Genomic DNA, 25244 nt, shown 5'->3' with positions numbered 1-25244 from the left:
AGACATGAGGGGGCCTTCTGAGTGACGAAAATATTTAACATCCTGAATGACACAGAATCATACATGGTCATACATCCACAAGGCAAAAAAAGAAGAAGAGCTGTGAATTGGGAGCAAACTCCCTAATCCAAGGTCAAGTCAGAGAACATACGTATCACAGGAATGTGACCCACAAAACCCAAAAGGTGGGAAGCTCAGAAAAAATTTCCTGGTTTCTCCAAAATGTGTATCTCAAAGGAAAAAGAGAAGGGTGGTAGTGGTGATAAGAAACATAGATTAAAATTTAAAAACAACAAATCACACAAATGCAATGTGTGGACCTTATATGGCACTTCTTTCAAACAAATCAACAACAACAAATAAATAAATAGAAATAGCATTTTTTGCAAGTTAGAACACTGGCTGACTATTTGGTGATATTAGGGAATAAGGGAGGTGAGACCAATGAAGTAAACTTTCAAATTGTACGGCTGACACTCTGCACTGCATTCCGACCCCGGCTTTAACAATCCAGTTTTGTGATTCCAACTTGAACTTCAGGAGGTAATGCTCTGATTTGCCCATATGCTTATGCCCTTGCACTTGACACTGGAATGTTTGCATTGTGATTAACAAATGGGTATTCTGGCCTGGAAATTTCAATCTCCAGAAACTCAGTTAATAGTTGTTAGCACTCCGGGTCTTAAAAGATTCAGACACCTTCAGAGCACTAACAAAATGTGCTACTTTCCTGGCTCTGCAAGGTCTGTTGGTAAAGTCGCACAACAGTAGTTAGTCCAATGACCTGCTATCCCTGACAATGGCCCTCTCTGTCTGTGCTGCTCCAAGAGAGGCTGACTGCTGGTGGTGGGCAGGAGGGTCGTCTAGAGTGATCCTCAGGAATTCCACATCTTCTTCCTCTGAGTTTGCCATGGCCTGAACTGAGATGCCTCTGTTTCTTATCCATCCATCACCAGATGGACGCACCTCTCTCTGCTACCTCTGCATCCACCTTCCAAACCAAGTGCCTTTCCTCCTACTTTGACTTTTTCAAGGGTTCCTCAGTGTTTCCATGTTCAAATTCAAACCACTGTTAATTGAGGTAACAGTTTCGTTTAATCTGCCACTGCTCCACCCACATGCACTCTTTGTGTACATCGCGCTTCATCCTGTGGTGCTCAATTGGCGGCATGATTGACAGTTGAGTGGGACAGTTCTTCACTGGGCTAGAGGATTCTGTGCATTCCAATAGGTTTAGCATCCCTGTGTCCTGCCCACAGAATGTCCGTAATACCCCAACTTCAGACATTGTGACAGCTAAAAATGCCCACATATATTTCCACAAACCCTTCTGCTGCCACGTTTCCAATTGGGTGTCTCCTTCTGGCCCTTCCAACTTTCGCTCAAAGGAGGGTTGCACCATACACAGTTGCCATCTTCACAGTCCAAGAGCATTGAATATTGAGTGTTTAATGTGATTCAACCGAAGAGTCTTTTCTGGTAACCCTCACTGCCCTGCAGCCTCCCATGATGTCTTTTTTCCCAGGGCTCACCACCCTGTGTTGTAATCTCTGCCTTTCTAGTTGTCCCCTCCCTCTCCCTACAAGAGCTCAGCCCTAATTACCAGGGAGTGAGGACCAAGTCCTAGCTTAATCTCTCGGTATCTCCAGCTTCACCTGGCTCGGTTCCTGTCTCAGCATAGGTATTAAACCCATGTTTGATGAAAAAACAAACAGGATATTAAGCATACTTTCCCTGATGACTCAATGTTGTTATTCGTGAGCTCAGAGGTGGCTTCGGAGCCTACTGAGTCACAGCTTTTGGCTCTACACCAGATGACCCACCACCGCCTGCTTTATGGATGTGTGTTGAATCCTTTGATCAGCGTGCCTGCCTCTACCAATCCTTCGTGGCCTTTGGAATCTTGAACAACTGCCTGGAGTGCCAGGTTGAAGTGCTCTGTGAACTTCAGGGCATGACAATCATATGGTAAGTACCCTAGTTCAAGTTCTTTTCGTCTTATTCCTGGGTTCTTGCTAGGTGTCACACATTTCTTGTGCCTCCCCGGTGAGTGAGGCAATCATTTCAAAAAACCCTCTGCAGAGTCACTTTCTTTTTGAAACGTGCTTAAAGATGACTCAAGAGGACTCATGAAATAGAGAAATGATCCTGTGCTGAGACACCCCTTCGGTGGACCATGGCTGGTAATAGAATGATGGACAGTGATTTCTCAAGGTATTTTCTAGATATTTGTCATGTCCTTGTGGTGACAAAATATATGGGAAGACTTCTTTACTTTGAAAAGTTTCGTCAATAAATATTGAATGGTGTCTCAGATATAAAATCTTTCTAATTTTTGGTTTGAATGACTTTGAATTTAAAAATAAAAAACTGAAAACCTTTCCATTAAAATTCATGTATAATGAAATGCAAGACCATAAGGGATAAAGAGAAAAAACAGACAGAAGTAAATGGGAATACGATTTTCAGAAACTTTTCATATTTACTAAACCTTTAAATATTTTTTATCTTCTTTTTTTCTTTTTTATGGCTGCACCAGTGACATACAGAAGTTCCCAGGCTAGGGGTCAAATCGGGGTGGCAGCTGCCGGCCCATGTCATAGCCACAGCAATGCAGGATCCAAGCCACATCTGCAACCTACACCACAGCTTGCAGCAAGGCCAGATTCTTAACCCACTGAGCAAGGCCAGGGATGGAACCCACATCCTCACCGACACTATATTGGGTTGTTAACCCTCTGAGCCACAATGATAACTTCCTTTAAATATTTTAATGTGCCTCTTAATAAATGCTATGTAACTCAATCAACAAACAAGCTTTGGTTCTCTTATTTTCAGTATTTATTCTTCTTATCATTTTTCTCTTTTACAAAGTAATTACAATGATGTAGGAAACAAAACTACATAAACAAAAGAATGTTAAATGTTGGGGGGTTTTAATAGCCTGCCTGCAAGAGAGTCCATATAATCTCATTCCTCCAAACATAACTTTATACCTCATACTAAACCAAATAGCTTATAGAAAACTAGTATTAAATAGCAAAACACACAAAAAAACTACACATATAAATAACATAACATAAAATAGAGTATAACATGATGCTTAACAAAGCAAACTATGATGCAATATGAATCAACTTCATTAATTGGACAAGTCCAAAGAGGCACAGATCAGATGAGCTCAGAAGTCTCAGTAATGTGTAAGTGAAACCACCAGCACAGCGAGGTTCTTTTTGTTCTTGGGCTGTGTCCAATTCCATAGCAGGGAGCATCTGTTTTTACATCTTCTTGACTCTTTGACTATAACGAGAAAAGGAAGGAAAAAAATTAAGCAAGGAGATGGTAACTGGTAAGTAGAATATCTTTGGTACCTACATATTGCCTCACACTTCCCCGTCTCATCTCAGGATGCCAAGCCACTCAGAGGCCATGAGGCCATATGAGGAAATCAGGGTTCAGAGAGGTTGGGCCTTGCCCAACATAACCCATCCAGCTAATGACAGAAACAGGATATGGAAACTTATGCTGTGTCTTCACATTCAGTGTCTGACACCCTGGTGTGACATGATTCTGTCCCTTGATGAAATGTCACCCAATTATCACCCATGTAAATCAGAGCCTTGGATCTCCCTTTAACTGCTTATGTTTTAGCTTTTAAAAATGAAGGTCACGTAGCCTGTAAATTATATGAAGAGGAGGCATCTCCGCAACAAGAATCAAATGCACAGAGGAATCTCATACATCATATGAAAAATCACTAAATTTTTTTAAAATTAAAATGGTCTATAAGAGGAAAAAATGAATGATCATTTTCATGGTCCAATTTGAGTTTCCCTTTTAAAACAACTCCTTAGTGCTTAGGCTAAAGCATTCCAGCAAGCCTACGATCCAGCACTCTGAACATCATTTTTGCCCCAGATATTTGGAGAGAGGCTGATGGGTTGTGCAAGTGGCAAGTTTCCTACCTGAGGATATTCACGGCTTGTTTCACCCAGATCTTCTTTGGATCTGCACACACGGCTAACTTTTTCTTTGTGTAAAAGCTGAAAAATCAGACAATTTGATTTATATTCCAAGAGCTTTAAATGGCTTTTTCCCCCCACAGATAATGCAATGGAATTTTCTTATTCCAATGGGCTGCTCTACACTCTAAACATGCCATTTGTTTCAGAGGTGAAATAAAATGCAAAAAAAAAAAATTGCTTCTGATAAAGTTTGATGCAAGAAATAAAAGTGATTCTCCCTGATTTTCTCTGAAATTTAACAAATGGTTGTATAGTAACAGGAAGATAAAGTTCCAGAACTGTTATTTAATTTTGTAGGTGGTGGCACATAAAATATGTATGTCTGATCAATAACTGATGTCACTCCAAAGTATGACATCCTATATAAATCAAGAATATTATATGTGACCCCATAATCACTCTGAGTTTTTACTTAACAGCCCCCCCTACTTTCTGGTAGAAGACACTCATTTCAAAGTTTCTGTCTTCCGTATTTTCTTGAGCTAGTATTTTGGTAGCTTCTAAGTTTATCTTTAAAAGTGATTTTGCCCTCAACTCTGTTCATATTTTCACACTAAGCTTTTGCCCTTTTCCAGTCCTATCAAAAGTGAACGTCAAAGAATATACATACAACTGAAACAAAACTGTCTTTGTCCCATTAGTTATTTCTGTGTGAAACTCCAAAAAGGCGAAACTGTCTCTACCTGCCATTTCCATGCACTCCTGATACAAATGAATTAGAATCCCTTAGTAACTTACATGATTGCATTGATGTCACAAGCTTCATTGGCGAGCTGCTGTGTGAAGCCCATGATAAATCTGGGGTGAAGAATATGGTCTGTATATCGGAGGCAGCAGTCAAAGTTGCTTGCTGCTAAAGAGAAATGAAAGATATTAAGCCCACGTGAGTGAACTTATTCTGTGCTAGGTATTAGGGAACGCTTTGAAGTTGCGGAACATCTGGAATCGGATTTATATGGTAAAGAAACTATCTAGAGGAATGGTCCCCTTGTCTTTGAGACCTGATTTAACATAGTTTCCAGTTCTCTTTTAAAAAGTTTGTGTACTGGGGAACTTTGGTTCCATGATAGAGTTTAGAAGTACACAACTTCTCACAAAAAGAATATCTTTAGTAAGAAACACCAACTGTCAGTGGTTTATAATTCCTCAAGAATGTGGATACCTCTCCTTGAAGAAACCCTTATACATGAACTTATAAATTCCTATAACTGATGTCACTCCAAAGTATGACATGTTAATGAATAAACTGTCAGATGTTAATCAATTATCTGGCTATTGGGTGTTGAGAGGAGTAGAACGAGCAGTTACAAAGGAAAATGAGGTATGGCAGTTGCTAATAAAAATTACAATTAAAGCACTTTGAAGCTGTAATTTTAGCTAATGGGAATTTTTTTTTTTATTTTGTTCATAAAAGTCCAAGACAGGTGTCTTCAGGAAGGCACCTGTTGCTAAAGTGATGTTCTCTTACAGTAATAAAGCAATTCTTGGACACTCCCCTGATTTAAATTACAACCTGCTATAAGGTAGTGGATAAATGTCATCTCCAAGCATTCCCAAGGCCTTGCAAGGCTGAAGAAGTCAGCTGTCATCATCCATCTCTAAAAAATGAGTTTTGAACTCTGCTAAAACTGTTCCGTTGGAAAGCGAGAAAGTTGGGGCAGTGGGAGCATTTCCTACATTTCAAGATGACCCCATTCAATAATGACGTTACGCAATTCACAGCCCTCCCAGAAATAGCACTTTGGCCTTGTTCTGGAGCTTGGGGGTCCAAGAGCCCATCACCCTGCCCAAATCTGCTGGGATGGACAGAAGAGAAAAAAAAGCCTGGCAGGGAGCAGTAACTTTTCCCTCTTTCACTCACCAGATGAAAGGACAACCTTCACCCCTTTCCTTTGAAGATTTTCTAAAGGGCTTCCATCCCTCGGGGACCCCCAGCTGGGCTCAAGGCTTAGCGGAAAATGAAAATAGTCCTTCCTCCTGTGCAAGCAGAAAGGGGCCACTTACCTTCTGACTTGCTGCAGAGGTAGAGCAGCAGCACCGACATCAAAGCAGCCAGGAGCAAACTCTTGCTACTGCACATCATTTTCAGCTCAAGAGTAGATGTGCTCAGTGCTGGGTACCTAGTGCCCTGGGAGTGCTGTGATGTTTGATAGCAGCCTGGGCCCGGGATGGCCCTACTTATAGCAAATATTGGGAATGTACACAGAGGGCGTGTTCTCACGTGGGGTTTTCCCCATTGATCAACCTGCCTCATTATGTCGTCACAGAGGAAAACCACAGGGAAAACTTCCTGCCTTTCCCTAGTGTTGGGAAAGTGTGAAGGTCAGGATGGGAAGAGGGGGAGGGTTGAGAAGGGAAAAATCCTATAAAATCCTTTGAATTTTGCAAAGAAGGGAAAGCAGCTCAGTCCTGAGACCCGGAAAAGATCTCTGTCCAGTTTCAAATTAATCTCTTGTCTGAAAAGAGAGGACAAGGATTAACAATGATACGAAGGTCATTATTACACGCTGTTTGCTTTCCAGAGCTAACGGTGGAGGAAGAGGAGGGGCAGAATAACAAGCAGACTTCTATTTATAGACTCATCCTTGGTGCTCAGCCGTCACCAAAAACCTGAATTTCTAGGCTACCATTCAGAGCAGGTGATAGAACAATGCTTAGCAGGGTCACCCACCTCCCCCAACTTTAGTAAAAAAATATCAGCTCTTAAGTAAGACTCAAGCTTCAGCCTCATCATGGTTTCAAGTCACCTCTTCTAAATATTTTATTTTTGCATGACTCTAATCAATATCGCAGCCCAGAAAATGACCCCATCTGCTCTTAACTCTCCATGTTCATGTGGTTACATAACTCAATACAAAGCTCAGAAGGAAAAAAAAAAAAAGAGGAAAAAAAGCCTATCAGCAGTGGCTAATCAACAAAACAAAGGTCGAATTAGTGATAATGGTAATAGGGTAGTATGAATCCCTAACCCATGACAATGTAATAAGAACTCTGCACTAAGGAGAATATCATTGTATGCTAAGGACTGGGTTTGTGCAAAGGTACTGAAGTAACAGGGGGTGGGGTGTGAGTGATGAAATTCTCTTCTCTCCTATTATGGGCATGGTTACACGTAACTACACTACCTGTGTTGAAATTCATAGAACTGTACACTAAAAGAAAAAGGTGAATTGTAGTATATGACCATTTAAAAAATAAACTTTACAGATATTGAAATCCTAAAAAAAGAACTGTCCACTACACACAAATAGGTTAAAAGTAAAGACTCAAAAAAGAGGAGTTCCCGTCATGGCGCAGTGGTTGACGAATCCGACTAGGAACCATGAGGTTGTGGGTTTGATCCTTGGCCTTGCTCAGCGGGTTAAGGATCTGGCGTTGCTGTGAGACATGGTGTAGGTTGCAGATGCAGCTCGGATCCCACGTTGCCATGGCTGTGGTGTAGGCTGGCGGCTACAGCTCTGATTCGACCCCTAGCCTGGGAACCTCCACATGCCGCAAGAGCGGCCCTAGAAAAGGCAAAAAGCCAAAAAAAAAAAAAAAAAAAAAAGAAAAAGAAAAAAGAAAAAAGAAATAAAAAGGACTAAAAGGGAATACTATGAACATCTGTATGGCAATATATTAGATAAAACAGATGAAAGGGACAACTAGCAAGAAAAATAGAAATAACTGAACCAGACTCAAGTAGACATAGAAAGTTTGAATAGCTCTCTGACAAATAAAGATATCAAACTGGTAACTAAAAATATTTCCACAAAGAAAAGCCCAGACCCAGATGGCTTTACTGGTGAATTCTACCAAATATTCAAAGAAAAATTAAAACAAATCCTTCACAATTTTTTTTTTTTTTTTTGTCCGTTTAGGGCCACACTCCCAGCACATGGAGGTTCCCAGGCTAGGGGTCTAATCAGAGCTTTTGCCACCAGCCTACCCCACAGCCACAGCAATGCCAGATCCAATCCATGTCTGTGACCTACACCACAGCTCACGGCAACACCAGATCCTTAATTCACTGAGCGAGGCCAGAGATCAAACCTGCAACCTCATGGTTCCTAGTTGGATTCGTTTCCACTGTGCCATGACAGGAACTCCTCCACAAATTTTTTTTAAGTAGAAGAGGAAGAATCAATTTCTAACTCATTCTATGAGGACAGTATTACTGTCTAATATTATCAATATGAGATAGAGACATCACAAGAAAAGAAAACTGCAGACCAATACTGACCCAATGAATACAGACACAAAAATCCTCAGCAAAATACTATTAAGCTGTATCCAACTACATATAAAAAGGATCATACATCAGAACCTTGGAAATATTAACAAAACGAAAAAAAAATGTGGAAAGCATTTGGCAAAATCCAACACTTTATCGTAATAGAACTCAACAAACTAGGAATGGTACAGAATTTCCTCAACCTGATAAAGGCCATCTATGAAAATTTCACAATTAATATCACACTTAATGTTGAAATACTGAATGCTTATGTTGAAATACTGAATGCTTCCCCCCTGAAATCAAAACCAGGACAAGGATGTCCATTCTAGCCACTTCTCTTCAACATTTGACTGAAGGTTCTAGCCAAGATAATTAGTCAAGAAAAGGGAGTGGCGGAGGCACCCATATCAGAAAGGAAGTAGCAGCTATCTTAATTTGAAAATGAGATAATCTTATAAGTGGGAAATCCTAAAGAATCTCCTTAAAAAACTATTAGACCTAATAAGTTCAACAAGGTTGCAAGATTCAAGATCGATACACAAAAAATCAATTGTATATCTATACAATGTCAATAAAAAACTTGAACATGGAATTAAGAAAACAGTTGCTTTTACAATAGAACAAAAGAATAAAATATCTAGGTATGAATTTAACAAAAGAAGTGAAAAGCAACTTAAAACTACAAAACATTCTTAAAAAATTAAAGACAACTTTTAAATAAATGGAAAGACATCCCCTGTCATGGATTGGAAGACATTATTGTTAAGAGGGCACTACTCAGAATTCCTGTTGTGGCTCAGTGGATTAAGAAAAGCATAGTATCCATGAGGATGTTGGTTTGATCCCTCACCTTGCTCAGTGGGTTAAGGATCCAGCATTGCTGCAAGCCACAGTGTGGGCTGCAGATGTGGTCCAGATCCAGCATTGCTGTGGCGGTGGTGTAGGCCCACAGCTGAAGCTCTGATTCAACCCCTGGCCTGGAAACTTCCATATGCTGCAGGTGAGGCCATAGAAAGAATGAAAGAAGAAGAAAAAAAGATGACACTACTCCATAAACTGGTCTACGGATTCAACAAAGTCCTATCAAAATCCTAGCTGACATCTTTTCAGAAGTGGAAAAGATGATACTCAAATTCATATGGGATTAGAAAGGATCCTAAATAGTTGCCTGATTCCAAAACTTGCTGGAAACCTACATTTATCAGACATTTGACACGCTCATAAGTGCAGACATAGATCAATGGAATGGAATTGAGACCCCAGATATAGCTTCATTTGCATGGTCAACACATCATTTATGAGGATGTCAAGACCATTCAGTGGGGGAGAGAAGAGTCTTTAGCAAATGATGCTGGGACAACTGTATACCCACATGCAAAAGGAAGATGTCAATCATGCTAATATTACCCCACACCAGACACAAAAATTAACTCAAAATGGATCGCAGACTTAAATATAAGCTATGAACATCTTAGAAGAAAACGTAGCAGTAAATCTCCATGACTTTGGGCAATGATTTTTCAGATACGAGACCAAAAGCTCAAGCAACACAATAAAAAATATACTGGACTATATTAAAACTATAAAATTTTGTGCTTCAAAAGATACTACAAAAAATGTGAAAAAACACAAATGAAACTTTCCACAGAAAGGAAACTTACGGGCTTGGAGAACAGACTTGGGGTTGTCTAGGGGGAGGGGGCAGGAGTGGGATGGACTGGGAATCCTGGGGTTAATAAATGCAAACAATTGCATTTGGAGCGGATAAGCAATGAGATCCTGCTGTATAGCACTGGGAAATATATCTAGTCACTTGTGATGGAGCATGATAGAGGATGATGTGAGAAAAAGAATGTATATATATATATTTATATACATATATATATATATATATATATCTGTGATTGGGTAACTTTGATGTATAGTAGAAAATTGGCAGAACACTCTAAACCAACTATAACAGAAAAAACTAAAATCATTTTAAAAATGTGAAAAACAACCTACAGAAAAGTAGGAAATATTTTCAAATCATGTATCTGATAACAAACATATGCTTATATCTAGAATATATGAAGAATTCCTGCAATTCAGTAATATAAAGATAAATAATCCAATATAAAAAAAAATGGACAAAACACCTGAATAGACATTTCTCCAGGGAGAGACAACGGGTCAACAAGCTCATGAAAAGATGCTCCACATTGTTGCTCGTTAGATAAATGTAAACCAAAACCACAATGGCATACCAATTCATGTCCACAAGGATGGCTGTAGTCAAAAAGGCAGGTAAGTGTTGGCAGTGATGTAGAGAAACTGTGAGTCCTCCTGCATTACTGATGGGAGTGAAAAATGATGCGGCCACTTTGAAAAACGATTTGACAGTTCCTCAGAAGGTTAATCATAGAATTGCCGTACAAGCAGGAAATTCCACTCCTATGTATACACTCAAGAGAAAGAACATATCTTCACACAGAAACTTGTGCGAATGGTCATGGCAGCATTATCCATAATAGCCAAAAAGTGAAAATAATCCAAATGTCACCAAGTGATGAACAGATACATGGAATGTGGTGAATATAGACCACAGAAGATTCTATGGCAACAAAAATGAAAGGAGTGCTGATGGAGGCGACAACAGGGAGAAACCTTGAAAACCTCACACCAAATAAGCACAAAAGGTCACAAATTACATAGTTCCATTTATATGAAATGTTCCATACCAGCAATCCTGTAGATACGGGAAGTAGAATAGTGACGGTCAGACTCGGTTGGGGTGTTAGGAAAAGGGAGGGGCAGGGAGGGTGACTGTTAATAGGTATCAGGTTTCTTCCTTATTTTTTGTAGATCTAAAAATAGGTAGTGAAATAACCCTGTGAATATACTAAAACACATTGAATTGCACGCTTTAAAAGGTTGACCTTTATGGGATGTGAATTATATCTCAATAAAGCTTATAACCATAACAAAAATTCTCCACCCACTTTTATCTAACACTCACCCAGGCCCAGAGAGCCCTTTTCTTATATGGACGTATCATTTCATATGTGTCACTGAAAAACTTTAAAAAATATCACCTTCAATTGATTTTGTGTTCAATCAGTGAACAAGCTAATGAGAAGGTTAAGGTAAGAAAATTATTTCAAATCCAATTGATCAGGAGACTACTATCACTCTGGAATTTAGTTTTCTAGCCATTCTTTTCATACTCTCACAATTCTAGGGAGTCCTAATTGCTGCATGTAGCATAGGCTCTCCGTCTTGCTATTTTTTTCCAGAAAAAAAAAATGACAGGTGTTTTATGTGGAAGGTACAGATACCATAGAACATAATGTCTGCTTTCAAGGGCACTTACAATAAGGAAATTAAAACAAACAAATAACTATGAAATGAAGCAATACAGTAAGTGCCATATTTATATTATATGAAACATTGTTAAAGAAAGTAACAAAACATGATCCTTTAAAAGTTTCTGAACTTGGAGTTCCCGTCGTGGCGCAGTGGTTAACGAATCCGACCAGGAACCAGGAGGTTGTGGCTTCGGTCCCTGCCCTTGCTCAGTGGGTTAACGATCCGGCGTTGCCGTGAGCTGTGGTGTAGGTTGCAGACGCGGCTCGGATCCCGCGTTGCTGTGGCTCTGGCGTAGGCCGGAGGCTACAGCTCCGATTCGACCCCTAGCCTGGGAACCTCCATATGCCGCGGAAGTGGCCCAAAAAAAAAGCAAAATGACAAAAATAAAATTAAAAAAAATAAAAATAAAATAAAAGTTTCTGAACTCCTTTTCAATTTCTACCACAGTTCAACAGAACATGCACCTTGCTGACCCAACAGAGTGTCAGTGGAAAACTGACAAAACACTGTAAACCAACTATAATGGAAAAAATAAAAATCATCTGAAAAAAAGACCCAGATTCCTGTTTTTCAGTAACACACACACACACACACACACACACAAACAAACAAAAAAACAAAACCTGTTCTCTTTCTGATAGAAATTCCATGAAAAGTTTTTGGAGGATGGTAGAAGTACCTTTTGAAACAGCATTTATTGAGCACCTCCTAGGTCCCAGATATTTTAATGGAGAATGTGATATTTGGTTCTCTTTGTGGGAGGGCGGTAGATGGGATGTGGGGGACAAAGAACCAGACAGCCCTGAACTTTCCACCTTCCACAGCAGTGGGTCTTAATGGCAGCTGAGCTTCAAGGAAAAAGCATGGTTCTTACCATGGTTTTTTAATAGTATGAGTTATTAAATCTCTAAGATAGAGAAGCACAGAGACCATCTAGTTCAATACGTTACTTTTAAAGTAAGGGCACTAAAGCCACAAAGATGTTTGACTTCATCCGTGTTGAACCCTGAGGACCAGATCTAGAAGTCAGATGCTCCTCAGGTCAGAGAGGATTCTGCATTTCCTCAAGGTTTTATTATCAGATTATCAAATGGGTGGTATAATATATCATCAGCCTACACGTTCGTTTTCTTTAGATAGTAGCACAAGTTTTAGTTTCTATATAGGCTTAATCCCATACTCCAAATACTGAGGTATTAGAGAGATTGCTTTAAAATAAAAATAACAAGCCCTAACTTCAAAGGCAGGTAGCAACAATTTTAATCCCCGCAATGACTGCTTAAAACAAATCAAGCATCTCTTTCCTGGCGTCTGCCTTTGGATTCCCCTGAGAGCAAAGCCTCAGGTTGGACAACTTATTTGTGAGATAATCCCAAGAAAGGAGAGAGGGGCAGGGAGGCGGAGGGACGAAAAGCTTTCGAGATCATTCTGCAGGCACAGGGGAATCAATGTCGCTGGAACCTCCAGGGAAACTAGGAGAGGTCTTACAGAATTTTCCCCTCTGAAGGAGGCAGCTGGAGCCTGTGTCAACCAGCTCACATCCCTCAATCTGAGGAGTGTCCCAGGGGCATTCAACCCCCTGCAGTTTTAAACTGTGCTTGGGGGTGAAGAGACTGGTCCAGGCTTCTCCCTCAGCTCTGAGAAGGTCTTGGTGCAGAAAGACAAGCAGAACATCTTCCGGGCAAGTTGTTGTCAGTGTGACATGATCTGAACTCACTCCAGGACTGCTGAGGCTGAAATCAGAGGTGAGCTGAAAGAATGTGAAACGGGTTTCAGAGCCACCTGCTACAATGGCTTAAGAAAGCTTTTCGAGGAACCGCAATTTGGGGCAAGCAGTTGTAAAGAAAATGATGATCTCGTATGTGAAGGCCAGATGATCCCTCCACAGAGGCTAGGAGGGCAGTTTGGCTTTGTAAAAAGAATTTTCCAGAACATAATAAACACCATAAGTCTTGTTTCTTGATGTCCCCTTGATCCTGAGATAAAAGCTTTGACCCATAAATCATTATATTGCAAGGCCATGTAGTCATATTGAGGAATATTTAGATATTGGATCTAGGAAAGCCAAGGACTAATGTTCTAAGGTTCACAAAGAGGCCTGAAGATATCATCATTTCCATTAAAGAGACAGGAGAGAGTAACCAAAGGATATTTCTCTGACCCAAGGCACTGGGAGTCAGTGCCACCATTGGGGTGGGGCGGGGGGAAGCACCATGATAAAGAAGTATTCAGTCTTAAATTAAATATGAGATAACTACCCATGTGATGCTTCATAAAATTCTTACAGGGACCAGGTCAGATGTCAGTTTTCAAAAAAAAAAAAAAAATGATGCTTCTCTATAATAGCCACTGATGGCCTCAAGCATAAATTGCTCCTTTTCAAGAACCAAAAGAAATATCACTGAAAGATTTTTAAAGTATTGGTTGCAGGTCACATAAAATTGGAAGCCACCTCTGTTCTGAATTCCTGCAAGGTTATTGTTTAAACAAAAATAAAGAGCTCCTATAACCAGTCTTATGAAAACAGGTACTATTTTCTGAGGGATGGAGCTTGAGGCTTGCCAAGTGACTTTTTGAGTTTGGACGCCGATCTGAGTCGATGACCAAAGAAACTAGAGTAGGTTTTATATGTGAAAACCTTGTACTCCTTTTCTGACCTACTGAGAGACCCTCCAGTTCAAATTTAATTTCTCTGCAGACAGAGGAATTAGCATCAAGTTCAGCTAACTCCACTCTGCATTGTTTCTCTTGACCTGGAGGCTCTTCAGTCCTTTCTGGTCTCCCACTTCCTCCGTTTCTGTGGAGTCACAGCAGAGGCGTGGCCATTAATGACAGGCGGGAAGAAATCAGCAGGGCTGTTTCAGGGCTAGCACTAGCAATCAGCAGACGCAGACTGTGCCAAAGTTTCCTGTGTGCCATCATAAAACCTCATCTTTCTGGAAGCCGACAAGGTAAGGGTATTGAACTATGTGGAGATGACGTCACAAGGCTGATGAATGAAGGTCATGGTGCTCCTGCCTGGCCTTGACATCTTAAGCAGGTGATGTGTCAGCATCCAAGCCCGTGGTGAAGTCATCCAGACACGGGACTGTCGGATCTGAAATAACATCCATGCTGATGCTGGTCTTTCTCTCTCCTCCAGACACACCTCACATTAGCTGGTTTCCCACCTTGGAGCTGGCGTCCATGTATTGAATGATTTTGTTCATGTGCTCATTTTCTTTTTTTTTTTTTTTTTTTTTTTTTGGCCTGACTGCTCATACTTGCCAAACGGTGGCTGAAATTTCTAAGTGTTTTCTTACTGTCAAAGTCCCCATTATGCTGCCCTCTTGGGCTACATAACCTGGGGTACTTTTAAAGCTGCCAGGTTGAAGAGTTCCTCCTTTGCAGCCAATATGTGTAACAATGAGGATTTGCCTTCTCAAGGGTCCCCAAATCACATTAAGACCAAGGTTCATCAGCCCACTGAAAGTCTTCGAATCTCTTCAACTACTTTGGCCAATTAGGAAGTCACTCTTTCCCTTAACTTGATAGCAAATATTATAAAAACTTAACACAGGTCAAATAGATAACACCCTAAAGTTTAGAAAGGGCCCAGCTTATTCTTGACATGGAAAAATAGAAACATTCTTTGCAGACATAGAAACAATTTTTCTTCACTATGCCTTGCTCTGGGATGGAATGAATTTTTCCCACTGAATTCTAAATGGAATTCTGATTTATTAAACTGCTGCAAGGGCCACTTCTTTCCTGATGTGCAAAATCATTTTTGCTTGGTCTTGAATTTTGAAACATACACAGGCCTACATGCGTGCACACACACAAACACAGGCACACAAACACATGCACACAAACACACACGTATGTGCAAAGGGCAAAAGTCAAGGGTAAAGGGACCATAGATGTAAATTACTATTATTCAAAGAAAATATCCAAAGAGGACATCTCATTTACATGGACCCAACTCTTCACTGACGAGAAAGCAGAGAATGTCATTCATTCAACAAAGGTTTATTTTTTTTTTTTGTCTTTTTTTTTTTTTAGGGCCACACCTGCAGCATATGGAGGTTCCTAGGCTAGGGGTCAAATCAGAGCTGTAGATGCGGCCTACACCACAGCCACAGCAACGAGAGAGCCAATCCGCCTCTGCGACCTGCGCCACAGCTCAGGGCAATGCCAGATCCTTAAACTACTGAGCAAGGTCAGTGATCAAACCTGTGTCCTCAAGGATACTAGTCGGGTTCCTTAACTACTGAGCCATGATGGGAACTCCATCATTCAACAAATATTTTTGTGCATATAATTTGTGCTAGAGACTATTTATTAACAGCCCTGAGACTAGAGCGGTCAACAAAACAGTCTCTATCCTCATGAAGCTTGGACTGTAGTAGATGAGCTAGACAAGAAATAAATGAATGAACATGTAAGTAATTTAATATGAGGGAATGGAAGTATCGTAAAGAAAAATAAAGGGGGATAATGGACAAGACTGTCTCTAGGTGCCGTTTTGGATAAGGTAAACAGGAATGCATCTCTGGTGGAGACACTGAGCAGAGATCTGAAGAAGGCTAGAGCAAGCCTTGCAGATGTCTGCGGGAAGAGCATCCAAAGTAGAGGGAGAACAGCAAGTGCAACATCCCTGACACCAGAATGTGCTTGGGATGCCTGAGGGACAGCGAGGCCAGAATGCTGGAACAGATGGAGTGAGGACGGCCACAGAGGTGGCCAGGAGGCAAATTAGGGAGGGCCTATTGGCCTTGGTAGGGAATTTGCTTGTTATTCTAAAAGCAGTGGGATACCATTGGATAGATTTGTGTGGGAAAACAGTGTGCCCGTATTTAAGATTTCAGAGGGATCCCTGACCCTCTAAGGAGAACCAAAGAGAAGAGAGGAAAGTCATGAGGAAATTGTTTATTTCAGGGTGGACCTGGTGGAGATGGTCAGAAGTAGCTGCATTGGGAATATATTCTAAAGGTTAAAAAAAAAAAGTTATTTTATATAAATTGGAAAGTGAATGTGAAAGAAAAAGAATATGTAGGAATGACTCCAAATATTTTGTCTTGAATAACTAAGGGAATGGTGGTGCAATTTAATCAGATGGGGATGAGTGAGGGAGAAGGAGGTTCTTGGGAGCAGGAATAGCAGCAAGTGTTCTATCCTGTTGGAAATGCCTAATGGGCATCCAAAGAGAGAAGTTAGTTTCCCCCACATCTGACCATCTAATCTTGAGACTGTTCACTGTAACTCAGGCACAGCTGAAACCAGACCCAGTCTTGAGGACCCAGGAATTGGTTGGAACCAACAGAAAATCAATCATTGGTTGGAGCCCACTAGAAAATCAAGTTAGAGACCAAGGAGTCATTTTTGAACATTATGTTATATGTAATTCAGCTAAATTTCAAACAAAAAAACTTGACTTTCACTCTGGGTGAGGGGATTGGTTTTGTCTCACTGTAGTTTTCCATGAGCATATGTCACAGACTGTTCTCTGTTAGCACTACGTCATTTGTCACATATATAAGAAAAAAAATGTTAAAGCAGTGATGAAAGCTCAAGGGGAAGATGTTTTATGTAATTCAAAACTATTTTTTGAAATTCTGGGTTTGCCAAAATGTGAATCATTTCTTAATTCCCTTCCCATGCCCCTATGACATATCCACAAGAAACGGAAACAGCAAAAACACATACAGAAGTCATGCTGTTCTCTGGGGGGAAAGTACTCCCAATGACATATCCGAAACCTCTTCTATACATGTAAAAGTAAGTCACATTTATGTAAACACACTTTTAAATGCAACTTCTCTTTCTTTCATTTTACTTTTTAGTTTCAGGGTTCTTGGGATCACCAAGTTTGTTGTTAGCAGAAAGAAGGGGAGGGGTAAACTAGGAATGTAGGATTAATGGATGCACGTTAGTGTACATAACAGATAAATGACAAGGACTCACTGAATGGCACAGGGAGCTATATTCAGTATTATATAATAACCTATAATGGAAGAAAAATTTTAAAAGAATATGCCTATATATTACTTTGCTGTATATCTAAAACTAACGCAATATTGTAAATCCATGGTAGTTTAATTTTTAAAAGAGTTTATTACTAGATTGTGTACAATAACACAGATTATTCTTGATTTATCACTTTTAAATTCTTCTGATTTTTCTGATAGTCTGTATTTTGCTTCTTCTCCATGAGGAAGGGAGGGATCTAGCTACCTTTCAAGGAACTTTTCATTATAATGGTGACAGTTCTAATTCTCAAACTGCATGGAGGCTCCGAAGATTTCAGCAGGAATTTCCCACTATTAATTTTGATGCCAATGACTCTCCATTGCCACTTCAAAGTAATTTGTTATCAACAAGCCAGTCATCTGCTCATGACTAAATGTTCCTTTTAAGTGAAGAATCTGATCCATAGAGATAACTCCATCACTTCAACATGACTTTATTTTTTTAATCTTCAAATCTTTCAGGAAATACGACCTGTTCAGATTTTGATATTCTCAAAACGCCTCTGCCTTTCTTCACTGGATCACTAAAGGATCCCCAAGCCTGGCTAGCTGCACAAAGATCTGTGCCTTGAAATCCCTGGGGGGTGGGCGCGGGGTGGGGTGGGGTGGAGGTGGGGTACCCTGTGGTATATAAAAATTCCCAGGCTAGGGGTCAAATCAGAGTTACAGCTGCCAGCCTATGCCACAGCCACAGCAATGCCATATACAAGCTTTGTCAGGAAACTACACCACAGCTCACGGCATTGCCGGATCCTTAGCCCACTGAGTGAGGCCAGGGATCAAACCTGCATCCTCATGGATGCTGGTTGGGTTTGTTACCACTGAGCCACAATGGGTATTTGAACTCCAGGTTGATGAAAGTTAAAAGGCTGTACAAAACCTCATGGGATTGGAGTTCCCATCGTGGCTCAGTGGTTAACGAATCCAACTAGGAACCATGAGGTTGCAGGTTTGATCCCTGACCTCGGTCGGATCCGGCGTTGCTGTGAGCTGTGGTGTGGGTTGCGGATGCAACTCAGATCCCCTGTTGCTGTGGCTCTGGTGTAGGCTGGCAGCTACAGCTCTGATTAGACCCCCAGCCTGGGAACTTCCACATGCCGCGGGAGCAGCCCTAGAAATGGCAAAAAAAGACAAAAAAAAAAAAACTCATGGGATTAAAATTTCCTAAGAAACTGTACAAATATCATTCAAGATGCCAAAATATTCAGTCCTCATGCTGGATGTGTATGTGTATATATAAAAATGAGAGGATACCTAAATTTTCTAGGTATACGCTGTTAAACCATGTACCCTAATTGACGTATTCTCCAAAGATAGTCTTGATTTTTGGTGTTTGCAACATTTATTTTAATTTAAACTTCATCATGCTAAAATTAGACTTTACTCCTTTCTCTAATCATTATGAAGCATTGATCATATTTTTGTTATTTTGGGGGTTTTGACTTTTATTTTTGCTTTTTAAGGCCACACCCACAGCATATGGAAGTTCCCAGACTAGGGGTCGAATCAGAGCTGTAGCCACCGGCCTACACCACAGCCACAACCCGAGCCGTGTCTGTGACCTACACCATAGCTCACAGCAACTCTGGATCCTTAACCCACTGAGCAAGGCCAGGAACCAAACCTGCAGCCTCATGGATACTAGTCAGATTCATTTCTGCTGAGCCACTATGGGAACTCCCCATATTTTCATTAATGTGCTTTCCCTGATGAAATGCTATGCTTCTTAGTTTAATAGCTTCATTATAACAGAATTCAGTGGAAAATGCAAAAATATGACACAACAGTTTTGTAACTGATTTTACATAGTTGCTGTCTGCTGTGACAAATCGAAGCTAACCTTTTGTGAATGATGCTGAGAAGGATTTTTTATAATAACCTTATTTTTAAAATTTTTATTATAGGAATGTGTTTTTTATTCCCAAATATTTTATTTTATTGATTTTTATTACAGTATGGTGGATTTAAAATGTTACTTCGACTTTTGCTATACTGCAAAGTGACCCAGCCATCCATATGGAAAATGAGAAAGATTCTGAGGCTGAGTACAGGACATTGAGAGACGAGTTTCCTTATGTATTAGCAGTGGCTACTGTGAGGCAGGAGATAGGATGACATATTTATGGACCCTAGAATCATATCTGTTCCTGAATTCTTCTAATGGTTTTAATGAAATGGTTGAGTATTTATTCTTTTTCTTGCAAAAAAATTATCACAGAGTATATATATCAAGCTGATACATAAATATTCTAGTGCCTTTCTTCTCTTAAAAGACAAAGTCTATGAGGCATAATACAGAAGGACTAGAGTTTTAAATATATTTCTGCACATAAAAATATAATGGTAACATATACTCTGTTGAAAGAAAAAAGATACAAATAAGTCAAAAGAGAAACACAAAGATTAATCATACACTCACCACCTAGAGGATGGCAAGTAGTTAAAAAAGATGTGTAAGCTTTTACTTCTCTTCACATATTTAACATAAACTGGATCCTAGTGCCTGTTTTCAAAAAGCTGTCCTTTCCATTTAAGAATTCAGATAAATCATCCATTCCTATCAAAAAATGTACTCTCTATGCTATCATTTAAAACTATTGTACTCTTTCCCATTGCATGACTATCCCTGATTTAATTCCCTAATTTTTCAGTTTTTATAAATGGTACTCTGAAGACTATTCTGTAGATGAATCTTTGTACATATTCTCAATTGCCTTCCTAAGATAAACCCAAGAAATGCAATTTTAAGGTAAAAAATACGTATGTATTTAATAGTTTTGAGATTACAAAGCTATCTACCAAAAGTCTCTACCTACAAAAATTCTCTGCACATTTCACAACATGCAGAAAAAGATGTATTTACTGAGGGCTTTGTGGAAGCAGCCTCATCTCCTACAGTTAAATGTGTCTAAAATGTGCCAAATGCCAGAACACTCTCAACTACAGTGGTATGTCCTAGCCTCTATCTCATTCATCTCTGCGGATTTTTTTTTTTTTTTTTTATCCCTGTGAAATGTACATGCCACACCCTGAACTCTTAAAGTAAATATTTTGCCCGGGAAATCGAAGAACCGGAAAGAGAACCAGTGGAAGGGAGGAGGGCAGTCCCATATCACTCCCGTACTTTCCAAAGGAGCCTGTGGGTACTAAGTATATTTATTTAACAGCTCAAAGGTTTTAAATATATACCTGAGTTATTGCTCTGATGATGAAATCTTGGTAGCTCCCTGTTGTAAACTTGAAAATTCCCCTGCGTGCTTCTCAAAGCTGACATGAAGAGCTGTCTGCAATAACCTGACTAGGCAGAGAATAACTTGCTCAGGAATGCTGCTAGGTCAAGGCAAGGATGGGGACCGAAGCCACATGTTCCTTCACAGCCGTTCACGTTTGAGTTTCATGTTGGAGCCAGCAATTTTCATCTGATCCCTGTGAATAGCCTCAGCTAAAAGGCCAGCCTGTTGCAGGCTCCAAGTTCTAATATATGATGTTTAAATATTCCAATATTAAGTTTGCTATGCTACTGTGGAAAAACGTTCAGCTGCCCATTTGTTATATGTTGGGGAGTTTTTCTAGGAAAGACTAAACTTAACTTTTTATTTAAGGCAATCTGGATCTACCAAGAGTATGAAGAGAAATGTTTGCAAAAATTACACACAAAACAGTTCATTGAAGCACTGTGAAAAATAGGAAAGAAAATAAAAATACCCCAAGAGTTAATAACAGAGTGGTAATAAAAATTATTGTAAGATATCCAAAAGATTGAATAGCATGTGGTCATTTAAATAATTTTGAATCATTTTATGCAAGGGGAAAATTCTAATGACTTAATGAGAGAGTAAAAGGATATAACACTTTAAATACCCTGTTAACCCATTATGGGAAATTGCATATATTTATACACACATATTTAAAAATAAACAGATTGCAAGGAAATTCACCAAAATGGAAACAGAAATGATCTTTAGTAGTGGGAATGTCTGTTATTTTCATATTTTTCTTTCTCAATTTTTTACAGTAAATAATATTGTCTTTTCGATTGTTTTTGGCCATGCTTGTGGCATGCAGAAGTTCCCAGGGCAGACTGAAACTGTACCACAGCAACAACCCAAGCCACAGGGGTGACAGTGCCAGATCTTTAACCCACTGAGACACCAGGGAACTCCTAAATATTGTTTTTATAATTAGAAAAGAATAAACTGGGAGTTCCCATTGTGGTGCAGCAGAAATGAATCCGACTAGTATCTATTAGGATGCAGGTTCGATCCCTGGCCTGCCTCAGTGGGTCCAGGATCTGGCATTGCCGTGAGCTGTAGTACAGGTCACAGACATGGCTCAGATCCTGAGTTGCTGTGGCTGTGGCCAGCAGCTATAGCTCCAGTTCGACTCCTAGCCTGGGAATTTCCATATGCCATGGATGCAGCCCTAAAAAAGCAAAAAGAAGGAGGGAGGGAAGGAAGGAAGGAAGGAAGGAAGGAGAGAGAGAAAGAAAGAGAGAAAGAGAGAGAGAGAAAGGGAGAGAGGGAGAGAGGGAAAAAGGAAGAAAGGAAGGAAGAAAGAAGGAAAGAAGGAAGGAAGGAAGGAAAGAAAAAGAAAGAAAGAAAGAAAGAAAGAAAGAAAGAAAGAAAGAAAGAAAGAAAGAAAGAAAGAAAGGAAGAAAGGAAGGAAGAAAGAAGGAAGGAAAGAAGGAAAGAAAGAACAAAGGAAGGAAGGAAGAAAGGAAGAAAAGAAAGAAAGAAAGAAAGAAAGAAAGAAAGAAAGAAAGAAAGAAAGAAAGAAAGAAAGAAAGAAAGAAAGGAAGGAAGAAAAGAAAGAAAGAAAGAAAGAAAGAAAGAAAGAAAGAAAGAAAGAAAGAAAGAAAGAAAGAAAGAAAGAAAGAAAAGAAAGAAAGGAAGGAAGGAAGGAAGGAAGGAAGGAAGGAAGGAAGAAAAAGAAAGAAAGAAAGAAAGAAAGAAAGGAAGAAAGAAAGAAAGAAAGAAAGGAAGAAAGAAAGAAAGAAAGAAAGAAAGGAAGAAAGGAAGGAAGAAAGGAAGGAAGAAAGGAAAGGAAGAAAGGAAGGAAGAAAGGAAGGAAGAAAAGAAGGAAGAAAGAAAGGAAGGAAGAAAGGAAGGAAGAAAGGAAAGAAAGAAAGAAAGGAAGGAAGGAAGAAAGGAAGGAAGAAAGGAAGGAAGAAAAGAAAGAAAGGAAGGAAGGAAGGAAGGAAGGAAGGAAGGAAGGAAGGAAGGAAGGAAGGAAGGAAGGAAGAAAGAAAGAGGAAGAACTGGAGTTCCCGTTGTGGTGCAGTGGTTAATGAATCCTACTAGGAACCATGAGGTTGCAGGTTCGATCTCTGGCCTCGCTCGGTGGGCTAAGGATGCAGCGTTGTCGTGAGCTGTGGTGTAGCTTGCGGATGCGGCTTGGAGACTGTGTTGCTGTGGCTCTGGCATAGGCCGGTGGCTATGGCTCCGATTGGACCCCTAGCCTGGGAATCTCCATATGAGACCAAAAAAAAAGGGGGGGGGGACTATTTCCCAAACTACATATAAAAAGAATCCCATTTCTTTCTAGTACATACAGTGATTAATTTAGAAATATGATTTTAAAAGGCTACCTTTGATAACATTTTTAATGTTTTCTAATAAAAAAAATAGCTACTGGAAGAGAAAGAACAATCTTATTTCTCAGACTACCTCATTCCAAGCTTTCATGAAAATATTACAGTAAGCTTTGCAAAAATTTTATGCACTTCTAACTTCATGGATAGTCCTTAAAGCAACACATTATGCCAGGAGAGTATCAATAATATATTTTATGTTGAAATTTGCAAGATAAAATAGGCAAAAGCTATCTGGAAATAGTTTACATGGACTAGTAGCCATTTCAAAATTTAATGGTGAAGTTGTTTATTAGGTTAGGAAAAAAAGTGTACAAAAAACAGTTTCAGAAATAGATTACTTTGCTGGTTAGGGCTAAAGAATAACGAATTAACCACCAATAATTGCCCAAAGATATCACCAATAGTGATATCTTTGGGCAAGCCACTGTATGCTCTAGATCTTAGCATCTCCACCAGAAAATGAGTGCTAAGCAGATACCTGCTCTCTGAATTCTTCTTTGGAAGGAACATGCTATTCAATGAGACAAGAGAATTCTTTTTTAAGAAAATGTATTAAAGTATAGTTGATTTACAATGTTGTACCAATTTCTGCTGTGTAGCAATTGGCCCAGTCATATAGGTATGCATTCTCTTTCCCATATTATTTTTCATCATGTTCTATCACACGTGATTGGATCCAGTTCTCTATGCTTTACAGTACATCGCCTCAATTAGCAGCTTCATTTCTTATAGAAGTAATGGCAATAAACTCTTCTACTATTGCAGCCTTATGATTGACTGATTGTGGTGAGGATATTGAAGATTTATTCCTCAGCAACTTTGAAGTAGACAATTCAGTATTATTAATGTTGTGCCTTAGATCTCCAGAACTTCATCTTCTAATTCCAAGCTTATACCAACATCTTCCCAACCTGCAACCCTATTGACCACCATCTTACTCTGTTTCTACCGGTTCTGTATGATCTTGTGATTTTAACTAGCTTATCATAAGCTGGTTAACCAGGAGGCTTCTAAACACTGTCTTATGTTTCACCATGGTCTGACCCTTAGCAAGCATCCACTTTGAATCTTGTTATTCCTCTTGATTGTGTTACATCACACCATCCAAATCACCCTGCTCCTCACGTGGAAGTTAGGCATATCCCAAGATACCTCGGCACTTCTAGCTACATACATGACCACTCATGGCACATTTCTTCAGCACTCACAGGTGCCCATGGGGAATAAACCCAATGATGGAATTGGATGAGCAACTGGAATGTTCCACCATGCCCTCTAGCTCAGCCAAGAGCTACCATTCTCCTTGAGATTCATATATCAGCTCAGGAAGAGAAAATGAATCATTGGCTTGATTCAAAAGTTGTTTTGATAGCTACTGGGTGGAGTGCTGTAGTAGCTGGCCGGGAAATGACACCAATAAGGTCAAAGCTTCAGACCCATTACTGAATGTGCTTATTGATTTACCTCTGGTTTACAGACCTTAACCCCAGCCCATCCTATGTAAGGGGGCTTGTGAGTGATGATAGATGGGTCAGGACAAAAGGTGGTCTTTCCTGGAACAATCAGTACAGCATCTCTAGAACAAGTCCAAAAAATTTTACGATGGTTACCAAAAGGATATGCCCTTCGTGTTAACTGAATTTAAGCACCTTCTGAAATATTTCCACCCTGCTCGAGGACTATTACATTCCCTCTTAGAAAAGCACAAGTGAAAATGGTCAGATTCTTTCAAACATCTGTCTTGTACAGACTAAGTTTTCTACGACTGAACTTCCTCCCAGAGTTGAGTCAAGGGCAGCTGATGATTTTGGTTCAAGCTGAAGGATGAGTAGGACCATTAGGGGAATAAAAAGTTAAGAAAAGCTATATGATTTTAAGACATTATGTCACACAACTGGAGACTTTTGGAGACTTATCCACTTTTAAAGCTATGTTTACTAATTGACAGAGATACATAAATCCCTATGCATCTGCCCAGTTTTTCAAATTAGAAAAACAGTTGCAAAAACAGGAACTTAAAACATTACAGACCCTGGATAGCACATAAAACA

At 39.7% G+C, this 25244-nt stretch overlaps 1 protein-coding gene across 2 annotated transcripts; it reads right to left on the bottom strand.

Annotated features, from left to right (window-relative positions):
- Positions 1 to 2818: 2818 nt before the first annotated feature.
- On the bottom strand, positions 2819 to 6176 carry CCL20 (C-C motif chemokine ligand 20). Of its 2 annotated transcripts, none has more exons than XM_005672261.4 (4): positions 6030 to 6176; positions 4764 to 4875; positions 3966 to 4043; positions 2819 to 3300 (listed from the first exon to the last, which is right to left on the bottom strand). In XM_005672261.4, the coding sequence occupies exons 1-4, from the start codon at positions 6106 to 6108 to the stop codon at positions 3279 to 3281; spliced, it is 291 nt and encodes a 96-aa protein (XP_005672318.1). In that variant the 5' UTR covers positions 6109 to 6176; the 3' UTR covers positions 2819 to 3278.
- Between the last annotated feature and the right edge of the window lie 19068 nt (positions 6177 to 25244).

Source organism: Sus scrofa, chromosome 15, assembly GCF_054392235.1.
Source record: "Sus scrofa isolate SSC_HxYL_T2T_F1_AM1 chromosome 15, Sscrofa_HxYL_maternal_Yorkshire_Landrace_v2.0, whole genome shotgun sequence".
Taxonomy (NCBI): domain Eukaryota; kingdom Metazoa; phylum Chordata; class Mammalia; order Artiodactyla; family Suidae; genus Sus; species Sus scrofa.
Note: the sequence above shows the minus strand (reverse complement) of the source record. Positions and strands in the feature narration are given on the sequence as shown.

Coding starts and splice junctions, on each gene's coding strand:
- CCL20 (XM_005672261.4), bottom strand. CDS start 6,108: ATGATGTGCAGTAGCAAGAGTTTGCTCCTGGCTGCTTTGATGTCGGTG. Junction 4,876..6,029: donor CCTCTGCAGCAAGTCAGAAG/GTAAGTGGCCCC, acceptor TCTCTTTAGCAG/CAAGCAACTTTGACTGCTGC. Junction 3,301..3,965: donor CAAGCCGTGAATATCCTCAG/GTAGGAAACTTG, acceptor TTCTCGTTATAG/TCAAAGAGTCAAGAAGATGT.